This window comes from Carex rostrata, chromosome 21 (genome assembly GCF_964058835.1).
Source record: "Carex rostrata chromosome 21, lpCarRost1.2, whole genome shotgun sequence".
Lineage (NCBI taxonomy): Eukaryota > Viridiplantae > Streptophyta > Magnoliopsida > Poales > Cyperaceae > Carex > Carex rostrata.
Genome location: NC_135938.1, coordinates 5407209 through 5420279, shown reverse-complemented (window position 1 = coordinate 5420279; position 13071 = coordinate 5407209). Strand labels below are relative to the sequence as shown.

The window sequence follows — 13071 nt, the reverse complement described above, 5'->3', positions numbered from 1 at the left end:
GAAATCAATCTATTTTTCAAGTGATGTATTAAGCAGTAGAAAAAAAATGAAGAAAAATGAATGCATTAAAATAATTTGTATACTTTATACTAGATTAATTTGAATATTTATAAATTTTGCATGTAAATGTATCACATGTGAATAATGGTTTGGATTTGTCGTTTGAAGTCAATTTAACTGTTTTTGAAGTTAAGCTCGTTAAGAGTTTTGATGAGCTTAAAAAAACATTAGTTACTCTTATTTGCACCAATAAAAAAGTATGATGAAAATCTTTGTTCGTGTTTATCTGGAGATATACGTATCTATTGATAATCCTTTATTTTGAAGCTTACATCTGAAATCTAATATTATAGACATGAACTATATTATACTTTATATAAACATTATGTTCATAAAACATGATCAAATTTGGTTTATGTTTTATCGAAACAATTTAAATTACAAACAATATAATATCAAGTGTCTGAAAGTGACGGTCGTTGGTGCATTATCAAACAATAGTTAAATTACATGAAATTTAATTGTTAGGCTATCTTTATATTCAATAACATATCTGTAAATTTACTTTTTAATTATTTTTCAAAATTTATTGTCAAAATTGATCAAAATAACTATTGTCATGTGGTTCCTCGTAATTTAATTTAATTATAATGACACAGAATTTGATGTTAGTATTCCTGTAATTAGTACGTGATATGGATAGTAATATTACTATATATCTGCGTTATTTCTATTATTTCTGTGACTACATTCATGCTTGTTCCAATGATAAACAGACACTGGGATGAAAATGTTATTTTTATGCATTATGAATGTCAAGGCAGGATAAATTTGATACCAACTGGATAGTTTTAAGATCAAAATTATATATTTTTTAAAATGTAGACTGTAATATGTTATTAGAAGTTTAGAACAGAAAGCCAATTACACTGTAATATACTATTTAGTATTTATGATTTGAAAAATTCTGATAAAAAGAGTTTATGTTCTTTATTGATTGTTGAATCACACTTTACAATATAATACAGAGGTATTTATCGGAAATATTATGTAGTAGTTGAGTAGCTTCTGTAAATGGAGCAAGTTCAACCACATTAAGAGATTGGGAAATTCGTATCTTAATATATAATTTGAAAATTTTCACATAGCATGCATTTGATATGTGTCCTCAAGATGTGCATGTCCGTTGGTGTTTTGCTTAGCTATTTTCAACAGGATTAAAATAGAAAGCCAATTAAACTGTAATCTACTATTAGAAATATTACCTTTGTTTCCGGGTACCATATCTTTGGATCATAAAATTTTGTTAAGCTAGTAATTTACTAATTCACCTTGGTTTTCGTGTTGAGCATGTTGGAACGGATCGTGCTACAATTGATGCTTTTAAAACGGTACCAGTAGGGTAGGGGTTGGAGTCTTGGAGAGAAGTATAATTTAATGGGGGGAATTTAGCATTTTGAAGGCACTAAGTTCGTTTGTAGTGTATGTAGCAACTATTCCCTGTTAATGGAAAAGTGCCCATGGACCACTTAACTCAAAGAGGGAAGAAAGAAAGTTAAGGAAGAATAAGCATGATGAGGGTGTGAAATTTTCTGATCGTATATTAAATATATTGTAAGCATAATTCATTAGTCAAGCAGATCGGGATACAAGCCGTTAGTGGCACCCCCCTGATAAACTAATTCGTATCGCCTAAAGTAATCCAATTTTTTAGTTTGAATCCGGACCGTCTAATCTGTGTTTGGCACAAATTTTAAAGAGCCTCATGCATTCCACTTTGTGCCAAATTGACTCGGATTCTAATTGGACGGTGAGGATGCAAACTCCAAAATTGGGTTACTTTAGGGGATCGGGACCTGGGACCTAAACGAAGATTAACTGGGCTTTGGGCTATGATGCATTGCAATGCATGGAGGGGTTTGTGCATTGGACCATAAATCTAAAATTCAAAATCCAAATGGCCGATCCAAACCGTTCATCTTGTTCTCCATATTAATATGTGCTTGGAGACCAAATTTTACATTTTTCTGAATTTTTTTTACTATTTATTAAGTATTTTATAAAATTGTTGATCCAACGGTGGCTGCTGATTTTACTGTTTTGTTAAGCCACCATTGGATCAACAATTTTGTAAAATACTTAATAAATAGTAAAAAAATTCAGAAAAATGTAAAATTTGGTCTCCAAGCATATATTAATATGAAGAACAAGATGAACAGTTTGAATTGGTCATTTGGATTTTGAATTTTAGATTTATGGTCTAATGCACAAACCCCTCCATGCATTGCAATGCACCATAGCCCATCTCGAGCTTTTAATATTGTGTATCCTTCCATTAGTGCGTATCCTTGACTTTGATAAGTGAATAAAATGAAGTATCATTTTTTTAAGCATTGGTTTGATAATAGTAAGGTAGATGAAATAATTTTGAATTAAAAAATTAAAATGTTCTCCTGTAGCATAATAAAAAATGAAGTGGTAAGGATAAAAGCAGATAGAAGTTAAGAAATTTTGTAATTAAACTTTTAACTTCACTCTTAAAGTACCTTAAAAGTACTTTCGTTTAATATATTAAATATTAAAACACCTTTGGGATACTCAAGTCACTATCAATTTCATATAATATATTAAAGCACCTTATTATAACACTTTCGTCTAATACAATTGTTCCTCCTACCCAAAATATCTGAGGAATTATTGTATTAGAGCAAGAGCAATTTTTTTTTATTCACTGGAGTTGAACTGCCAGGGGATACGATTATATAACCATTAAGAGATAAAAGAAATTATCTTTATCACGTTTAATTTGTTAATTAGATGAACCTTCATTGAAGCACAAGCACCCGTATATCACAATCACAACTTTCCAGACAAAATACCGACAGATATTACAAAATTCTGTCTATTGCCGAAATAAGTAGAAAAAAAAAGGGAAGAAAAAAAAAACTCTACTCATTAACTAATTAAACTTCCCCAGACAAGAAACTTGGCCATATTAACAGAAGGAAAGGTCGAACACAACGCCTTCTTCACAACTCTTGAAGAAAGGCATTCATGACAATTGCCTGTAAACCACAACACACTGCTAGCCTCTCTCCCGAAGAAACACTTTGAACACCTAATGTCAACTCTATCATGCCGGGTACAACTCAAAACAAAACACATAAATTGAAAGCAATGTTGTTAAATGTAACTTATCACTAGCCCTGTGCCTCAATTGTGGGCAGCAAAGAGGCAAAGCGCCTCCTCTGGATGCGAGGTGGGAGGTGCTTGTTATACCTCTTGGGCCCCACAGTCCAGGGTAAGAAAACACCTGTACCTCCCTTTGTCATTCTCCTATTGGGACCTGGCCCCATTGGCTTTGTGGGGGCTACCATTACAAGGGGGGCCGCTCTTAGCACCATCCCATATGGAGAGGGTATCAAAGCATGGGGCCCGTATCCGGCAATCATTGCTCCGTTTGGGATATTCTGTGGAGGGGGAGTACCAGGCTGCCAGAGTGTCATAGCTTTGGTTGGTGAAGAAACCATGGGAGAGATATCAGACAGGCTTGGTGGTGGCCTGACTCTGACAAAGCTGATGCTGACACGCCTATTAGAGGAAGGGCAAACCACATGCCTCGCCATGTCAGCACTGTTCCCACGCATCACAAGGAGTGACCTGCATCAAGTATATCGTGTTACAATATGAAGATATTGACTAAATAAATCATAATAGTTATAAAAATGTTCAAGTCAGTATCTTCAGAAAATGATTGTACCCTTCTTTAAGGTCAAGAGAAAGGGGGCCTTTGTAATTCCCATTTTGATCACTGAATAACGCCCTTCCAAAAGCCATACTGGTTTCTGAAAGAAGGAGAGTTGAGATGGGGTTGTCCAGGTGTGGTGGCTTGTAGTAGGGTTGCGACGACTCATCCTGAAAATTAACATTCTCAGATTTAAACTTTTGCCTAGATGCTAATTGCTAAGATTATTCATCATTTGCAACTTATATGTAAAATTTGTGGGTACCTCATCAAAGAAATTGATGATGCAGCTGTTTGGTTTACGGCTCTCTGGTATCAAGCGCCACAGTACAAGGTGGTCAATGACATCCTGAAGAGCTCCAGGGATTGGTTCTATGTTAGCTGTACAAGATAAGAAAGTTTCCTAATTTAGTCAAAATTGAGATAGTTCACCTAGTGGAAGTGCTTCATCAGTTTTTAAAAGTTCAAAAGCATGATTTCAAGGAGCTTTGTGGGATTCCAGCACTGTATTTTTATAATCTTTTATTTATGAAATATAGTTCAGTAAATCTAGAACAACCAACACAAAATAAAGAACCTAAATATAAGCAGCTGTCAATCTGTATTCAGTATAGAGGAATGTACTTGTAGCCTCCTCTGAGGTTGGCTGGAACAGAGGAACACCGAGCTGAATGATCTCTCTCTTGTTTCCTTTAATCTGTTTATTGAAGAATATGAAGGTTTCACCTGAAAGACAAAAAATATTGATTAAATTTTTGTAATAATATTTATTGATAAGATCATGCGCATTGTATAAGAGAGCTGTTTTGCTTTCCAAATTCATATTCAATTACCAGAAAGCTCTCCTCTTCTCCCAGCTTGACGAAGTTCGTTGATATATTCGCCAAGCTTTACAAGTTCTGAACTTAAGAAGATATCCTCGTATATTTTCAGGCCTTTCACGACATTGACCTAATTCAAAGAACAAAACAACTAAAATTTTGTACAAAATCCATACCAGCTGGTACAATTAAATAAAGACAACAAAAATAGGAAAAAAAACTCAAAGAAGGAAAGAGGAAATTGGTACAATTGAAATTTAGATTACTTATTGTAAGTTGAATTACCATGTGGCCCTTGACAGACTCTTTGGCGACAAAGCCTTTCAAGATCTTGATGCGCTCTGGACGGGTCATGCAATCCTCATGGTCTGTACAGAGGTGGAAATTCTCGGTCATGCTCTGATCGCCTTGAGATTCAACCACACTGTGTTCCCCTTGCGATCCTGCAAGAACACAAAGAAAGGGGTTATTACACTAAAATAATTATAAAGTTTGATAGTGGCAGGATATGATCATATTAGAGTCATTTTAAATGCTCTCATTTAATTAGATTTGATTGGAATTCAAGCAAAGTTCAAGGTGACAAGAGAAGTAACATTTCTCAATAACAACCATTTATTAACTGAAACTGTGATTATTTCCTCGATTAAGTTTTATTTTCTTTAATTATTGCAGGAGGAAATAGATATGATGCTTCAGAGCAAAGAATCTGCAATCTATGAAAAGATGTCAAATTAATGAGCCAAAGAGGCGGCTAGAATCGACAAATACAAACATTGTTCAGCCGAACCATTCAGTTAATTGAATCCTATTCTAGCTACAGTAAAAAAATCCAGAAGCTTAATCTCTTATGGGAATGATAAACCTACCTCTACCTACACCTGCGAATAGTGTTCAAAATTTGAGGCACATGATACCACAATCAACACCTTTTTGAAATGAAAATACTTTTCTCCTGACCGTCCATTTTTTAATTATTCAGTTGAAAAAAAGCAAGTAGTTGCAAGCAGGCCCCACTCTAGATGCCAAGTGGTGTTTTTTAAATGGAACAATTTGCTACAGCCCCTTCAAAAGCTGACAGAGAGAATTCAATATACCCTTGCAAATAATACCCATATATATTTAGTATACATTGAAGCAAACTCCATTATTAGCTTAGACTTCAAAGTACAAACCAAATATCAATTTGACAACTAAGAACAATATTTTAGAGATTGAATATTAAAATCTTCATTGAGGAGACGGGAAAAAAATCCCAAAAAGGATGGGTCAATCATGTCGACAGCTCAGCAGAATTACATGTGCCTTGTGCCATGCCAAATGCCAACACCGGGCACAGACTGGGCCCAATTATTGGGCCCCGTTTTTGGGCCTAATAGACCACAAGCGGCGAACCTACATGAGAGATGCCACCTAAAGGTCCTTTAAAAGCCGCCATATCTAGCTGCCCTTTCCAACAACCGCAGATTTTGATCCGACGGTGGGAATGTTAAGCCGCAGCGGACAACTGACTTCCACGCGGACCACGCCCTTCCAAGCTACGCCAGCTGCTGTAACCTACTCCAACAGGGTTATTCAGAAAACGACACGTGGCGGCGCTTAAACCTCAACGGTAGAGTGCGAATTTTTTATTTGTCTACCTCAAATGTTAAAAAATAAAACAATATTTTTTGAATTAAACAAGTAATAACATTAAAGCGAGTATAAATGCATGTGTTTAAAAAAAATTAAAGTACTAAATGCACAATAAGCATTGAATTCAATAAAAGTGCAAGTGTTCAGAAATCAGAACGATTTGAATTTTGAAAGCAGACTATATAATGTATTTTTGGAACACACATGTATTGAGAATTTGAGATTGATCCTAATGTGTGCGTTCAGAGTCGCTCCACTTCTCTCAGCTATTCCTCTCATGTTTGTAAAAGTTTTTTATGTTATATTTTTTGTTTTTGCTGAATTAAACACACATGTTAGTTATTATCGCTGACAGTATGCGTTTAGAAAACTGAGTAAAATTTCAACATCTGAGATAAATAGTTTTGTCGTTTTTAGTCTCGGATAGACAAAATTTGTCAGGTGCTCTCCTGGCGTTCTAGACTTGTTTTCTTCTCCGGAAATGAAATCGCAAATAAATGATGATATTGCTTCACACACGACAAAATACCAATGGAATAATTCCCTTGATACCATGTTAGATTTCATCAATTAAATCAGAAAGTTGAAACTATTGGAGCATTGCGCAACCTCCACTATTAAATTTTGAGGACAGCCATTCTTTTATAGCCTCATTCGTACCCATTTACCCAACAACGCAAAAGGTGTCCTGTGTCCCCTACTTACTTTCTTCAAGAGATACTACGGTATTAATATTTCAACTCAATTACACTCCACATAACTACCTTTGATATTTTCCAGTTAACTCCAAGGAAAATGATGTTTCTTCCTCCAAAATGGTCTAAAGTTACACAAACCAGTTGTATTTGTTTATAACTATATAGTGATGTACGCTGTGGGGTGAATTATAATTATTGGCCTGCAATTCTATTAAAGCTTGCCACTTTTGAAAACCAAAAAGTTCAATGTTTTCAGAACAACCCGCTATACATTGACTTGCTGCGAAGTGACAGTAGGAAATCCAACACAAAAGAATGGTCTAATTGGAAGTTTCTCCCGGCAGTCTGGCACGTTTTGCATAAAAGTTATATTTAATTAGAACATTTAAAGCTACCCCGTACTTTTTTCTAAAATTCAATATCCTTTTATATGAACGAAGAAAAAACAATGAGAAAACAACGAAATGCAACCAACGGAGCACGACTGTTGAAAAAGAAGCATCGTACAGAATCAGGCAAGCTGCAGTGCTGCACGAGCGTCGTTAAAAAAGGTTAACGGGAGAGCTTCAAGCTGTCCGTGACCTCTTTTAAGGGGCTCAGCCGCCTTCTATCGCACGATCGGTGAAATGAATTAATGAAAAATAAAAGAGCAAACGTGGAGATGTCTCAACCATCCGATCATTGGTTAATTAATGATACAATACAATAATACGTGATATCACGGAAAATACGGCTTAGAGGTGGCGATTGCCAGATATCGGTGAAAAGAAAATTAAAACCAAATCCAGCTCCTAACGGGGTTGTTTGACATTCGACTGAAACAGAGTGATCTCACAGTACGTCCAGATCCAAGAAAAAAGTAAACTTTAAAATTAAGAGGTAACAATTGATAACTTTTTTGAATAAATAAAATAAACAATTGGCAACCTCCAGAAAAGTTAATAATTTGCGATTATTGGCGAAATTCCTAGAAGTAATCAGATGGCAATTTTAAAATTAAGTAAATGAAATAAAAAAATTACCTCCATCAGCTGTCACTTCTTCTTCTTCAGCTGATTTGCGATCTGGCGATCCAACGGAGGAATCATCCACGTCAGCATCTCTTTCCGCTGCTGATCCGCCATTAGTAGCAGCCTCTTCCATCGGGGAAGGCAATGGATTGATCACTTCTTCCTCCGGCACCTCTTCAATCACCTCTACCTCCGGCACCTCCTCAATCACCTGTTTCACCTCCTTGATCTCCATAGCCATCACCTCCTCCTGATATGCATTAGCAGCCGCAATGGCGGCCTCGGCAGCAGTGTGTGCGTCAGCAACTCGACGGAGCTCATTAGCGACCTCAGCAATGGAGTAGAACTTCTGGAGATGGAGCACTGGGAACCAATTCAGGCGCCGGCGATGGAGGGCCCCGAACAGGGGCTGATACTCCACCCCACGGCCAGCTCCGATCTCTGACAAATGGCCACAGAGTGCATCGATTATTGCATTCGCAGCCGCGAATTCGCCCCTGTACCAGGCAATGATCGCGTCTCTTGCGAAGACATCTGGCAGGGCTGCTGGTGGAGCCGCTTTTGCCATTACCGCCTCAGCGTTTGATAGTAGATTTGATGAGATATGAATCGTATCACAGCTCTCTTCGCGTCCTTTGCTATTTTCTTCTTCTCTGCTCTCTGTTTAGTATTTCCTTTTTTTACTCTTTTCTCTCTTCTAGGTAGCTGTGAGCATATTTTTAGGAGTCTTTAAACTTTTGAGTTCAAAACAAAATGAGACCTGGGATCTGTTTAAATACAGAGCTCGAAGTGCGGATCGGGAGGAGTTTCAGATCCGAGTCCGAACTGGATCCGAGGAGAATGAAATAAATGAGGTTCATTGTCACCATATATTTTAATGTTCTAGAGAGATCGGAATTCCGAGCAACTATTAACCAGGGACATTTTCTTCTGTACTGAACACGGTTACTCGTGTATTTTTACCTTCTTGAAATGCATATTAAAAAAAAAAAAACCACAATCATGTATTTTCAGGTGAGGATTGATTGACTACTCAAACAGAAGTTATGATACACGTTGTACTGTTTTAAATTTAAACAATGTCAAAATCAATCTGTACTGTCATTAAAGATTCGTTAAAATATTGTTCGGACAATTATAATATTGTTATAGTTCTTAGTTCAAACAGATCTTGCTATATAAATTTATGGTATTTCATATTTGAGAACATTTTACAGATTTTCGAAATCTTTTGGGAAGTTACATGAATTATATATATGTTTTTTTTTTTCAAAGCAAAAGGTCGTATATTGATTTTGTTTTAATAGATATAGATATGAATTCATATTTTCATTATGTGATAAATTATTAACAAAATTAAGTATTAATTTGCTTTTCAACAACCCCTTCTTTGACAAATTAATCCGTTGTACCAGCCAGGCATTTTCATCCATTAATCAAATTCAGTCCAGAAGGCAAATGCATAATTGCTTACTATATAAAAATGGTGCTCCGACGTCACATGAACAATTAAGAATTCTTCGAATAAGATAATCTTTTACAAAAATTTTAAGTATAAGGTGCCAGTTTTGCAAATACTCGAAACAAGACCGAATCATTCACCACCTCACATGAGGTGATCGGACCGCGATCCCGCGAGAAATTATATCATATCATGTAAGGTAACAGAATATTTCTGCTCAGTTCGGACCGTCGGATCAGAATCCGCACGGAATTTAAAAAGTTCCGTGCATTCCGTTTTGGGCCAGATTGTCCCGGGTTCTGATTGGACGGTTTGGATTTAACCAGAAATATTCTGTTACCTCAGACAATGTGGACTCTAAATAAAACCATGGAATATACGGCATTTCCCGTGGCGATCCACGTGGCCCACCAGTCGCTCTCAATTCTCATCAATGCGGGACCTTCTCTTGACCAGAGATCGCAGCCGTCCATTTACCGGGACCCAAGACGCAAACTTCATTTGCTCTTTTTGAATGGTGGGTCCATCTCATCAAACCGATGAGAGATCCGCGAGACCGGATCCAACGGATGGAATCATTGTCCAAGGTGTCATGTTCAAATAAACTAATGATTCATCTGTGTTCTGTTACAGCTGAGGTTAATTATAAATTTATAATACGGTCTTGTTCTCGGGTTACTTGACACATTACTGTGCTATTATTAGAAGGGGGTTGAATTTTATATAGACCCGGTTTTTCGTCTTGTTGCGGTGACCGGGGGGGGGGGGTTTGTATAAGAAATGGAGGTAGGCGCGGTTCTGGTGTTCCCGTGGCCAGTGGCGTTTGAGTGACGTCACCTGGCACGAACCTAGAGAACTATTTGCTGAGAGAAGCCCGTTACCTGCGCTCGGTTCTGCTACGCCGTTAAGTCGTGTGGCGTTGCCTCTGCCCTCTGGTGATTGGTTATTATTTAAGATCCTATGCGGAAGCGAGTGTAGTTAGCCCATGTACGTAAGCAAATAATATGTGAAAAAGATAAATAAAGTAAATATTACAATATACCGACAATTAATTGACTATAATTTGTTTTTATCTTTTAGCTTTTTTTAGTTGTTAAAAGAAATGCTTGTGTAATAATTATAAAATTTTCTACTTATAAAATAGAACAATAATAGAAAGTTTGTGTTTATATTTTTGGATATTATTTCATAGTATATGTCATCTTTAGTAGGGACGAAATCGGACATTCGAGTTATGAGAGTCAATCATATAAAATTTTCATGCTATAATAGAGATCAATTTTACTATACTGATAATATTTTATTCTAAACTATATAGAAAACCATTATATAAAAAAATGAGGTCAATTAATTTCCCCATATAGTGTAAGTGCATCTGCACTAATCTTTAAGAAAGATCTTGCATTGCTAACATTTACAATAATTTTGCTATATTTATCAATTCGCTAGTTAATCATTATAATTGTTACGATCGATCAACATTAAATACTAAGATAATCAATAATAGGGAGATATTTTTTTTATCTGTTAATGAAAGAAATTTATTCATTACAATTAATAGGGCGTACATTTTTGTGTTTAAATTTACAATTACTAAGATAATCAACATCTAACTAAATTTTATTGTAACAATTGAAATCACTGCAATCTCATTTTAAAAACTTAACAAATTACCTATACCCTAGTCTCTCTCAAGGAGAAAAAAAAAATTAACCCATAATAACAATAAACAGTCTTCTTGCCGCACACACAGACGCACGTCACTGTCCACGGATGGTCCCACAAGCGATTGATTTTTTCTGCTCTTTTTCCTAAAGCGCTATCCATCTTTTATTTCTCCTCTCAATGCAAAACAAGTTGACTAGAAATTTAAGGGGGCCACATTTAAATGGAAAGGTCCATTAGATAGAGAGGTAAACATAAAAAAAAGGGTTAATTTTTTATGTACCCTCCAACTCTTATTAATTTTCTTATTTATCCCTCAAGACTTTAATTTATTGTATTTACCTCTTAACTCTTTCAATACTTTCATATTTACCCTTACACTTAACTAATACATTTTAAAATTTATAAGCAAGATCTAAGTCAGAAAATAATGAAGTTTTGCCCAAATCCAGTGCAGTTGAGAAGTAAAGGGAAATAAGAGGGCATATTTGTCATTTCGTATTAGATGTAAGATTGAATAATATTTGTTTGAGTGAATAATTGTAATTAAACTTACAGTAATGATTTGATGGGTATATAAAAAATATTTACAAGTGTTAGATGTCAAATAAGAAATTTAGAAGAGTACATGGAGAAATAAGAAAAACACTTACACTGGAGGGGTATATAAGAAATTAACCCTGGGATGTTATTTATTTATTTATTGTAGAGGAATGTTTTTCTGGTCATGAAATTTGTCAAAGCTGCATGAAATTTGACTGTAAAGAAAATTTGGCTTTAACAGAGGAAGTTATCTTGAATTGAAAAAAAAGTTGACTTGTAAAATTTGTCAAAGCTGGTATCCCAAATCTTTATATCTACCCCCATTTTTTGGTATCATTTCTTTTTATTTTAGATTGTAGGATGTTTTGAAATGTCGTTGAAGGTCAAGTCATTCACGCATTTCAAGTACTATGTATTAATATAGAGAAATTTTCTACTCTATAGGTTTCGAATCCATGATATTTTACATAGAAACTATGTGTCTTTGCCATTAGACCAAAGACAATTTCTTATATTTAATTTTGGAGATGATGTTTAATATAGTTTTTAACTTTTTATAATTTTTTTTTTTAGTAAAGGTTGGAAGTCAAGTCATCCAACTATTTAATACCCTTGTAATACAATAAATGATTTATCTCATTTGAGTTTTGAAATCATGACCTCTCACATAAAAATCATGTATTTTTACCACTAGACCAAATGCTAGTTCTTGTTTTCATAGAATTTGTATCATCTACATTAACTCAAAAGGAAATCTTTTGAGTTACTGCATACAGACCATCCAATCTAATTTAATATTTGTACAGACTAGATCCGCACTAATATTAAAAGGCCCTTGTATTAAAATAAGATGGTCGGATTAGTTTCGTTTAATATCGGACAGTCGAAATGCATTAACTCAAAAGATTAAGTTAATGCAGAGGATACTTGTTCGTTTTCATATGGGTTAATGTGGTAGGCAATGGGGCCAACTCTTTTACAATAATTCATTGTCTAGCTTCAACTAGATTTTATATTTGTATGTTTTTAAAATCTCTAAATGATATCATTTGATTTCGTTGGAAATTTTGTTGGATATGAGGCGTTCGTGATATCTCCATTTATAAATTTGAGATAATTTTTGTTTTATGTTTCTTAAAAACAAATAATAAGAAAACAAAAATAATTTCAAATGCACCTCTAGATACATATTTTTTTTTCAGACTTTTATAACAGAGTAGGACAGAAATACTAACTACATATAGGTTTAATTGACCTTCATTTATTTTAAAATAGATACTAATTTACATTTTAGCGGTTAAAGATTTAAAATAACGTATAAAAATACATAATAAAATAAATTAAGCCCTTTAAAGAAGAGCTCTTTGACTTGAAATTTAAAAAAAAAGATGAATTTAATAAATTGAGCTCTTGAAAGCTCTGATTTGATTGACTTTGCATTAATAATAAACTTCAAATAGTTAGAAAAAACATCCATCTCAAGTTATACTCG

General features: G+C 34.8%; 1 protein-coding gene across 1 annotated transcript; it reads right to left on the bottom strand.

Annotated features, from left to right (window-relative positions):
• Window positions 1-2805: 2805 nt before the first annotated feature.
• Window positions 2806-8687, bottom strand: LOC144573031 (RNA demethylase ALKBH10B-like). Its single transcript, XM_078322710.1, has 7 exons — window positions 7922-8687; window positions 4852-5009; window positions 4579-4696; window positions 4370-4471; window positions 4011-4126; window positions 3761-3915; window positions 2806-3660 (listed from the first exon to the last, which is right to left on the bottom strand). The coding sequence occupies exons 1-7, from the start codon at window positions 8475-8477 to the stop codon at window positions 3201-3203; spliced, it is 1665 nt and encodes a 554-aa protein (XP_078178836.1). The 5' UTR covers window positions 8478-8687; the 3' UTR covers window positions 2806-3200.
• Between the last annotated feature and the right edge of the window lie 4384 nt (window positions 8688-13071).

What these genes read in the sequence shown, in the direction of transcription:
- LOC144573031 (XM_078322710.1), bottom strand. Translation starts at nt 8,477, where the DNA reads ATGGCAAAAGCGGCTCCACCAGCAGCCCTGCCAGATGTCTTCGCAAGA. An exon ending in TCATCAATTTCTTTGATGAG is followed by an intron (nt 3,916 to 4,010) that starts GTACCCACAAAT and finishes GTTAATTTTCAG; the next exon opens with GATGAGTCGTCGCAACCCTA. An exon ending in TCTCTTGACCTTAAAGAAGG is followed by an intron (nt 3,661 to 3,760) that starts GTACAATCATTT and finishes TACTTGATGCAG; the next exon opens with GTCACTCCTTGTGATGCGTG.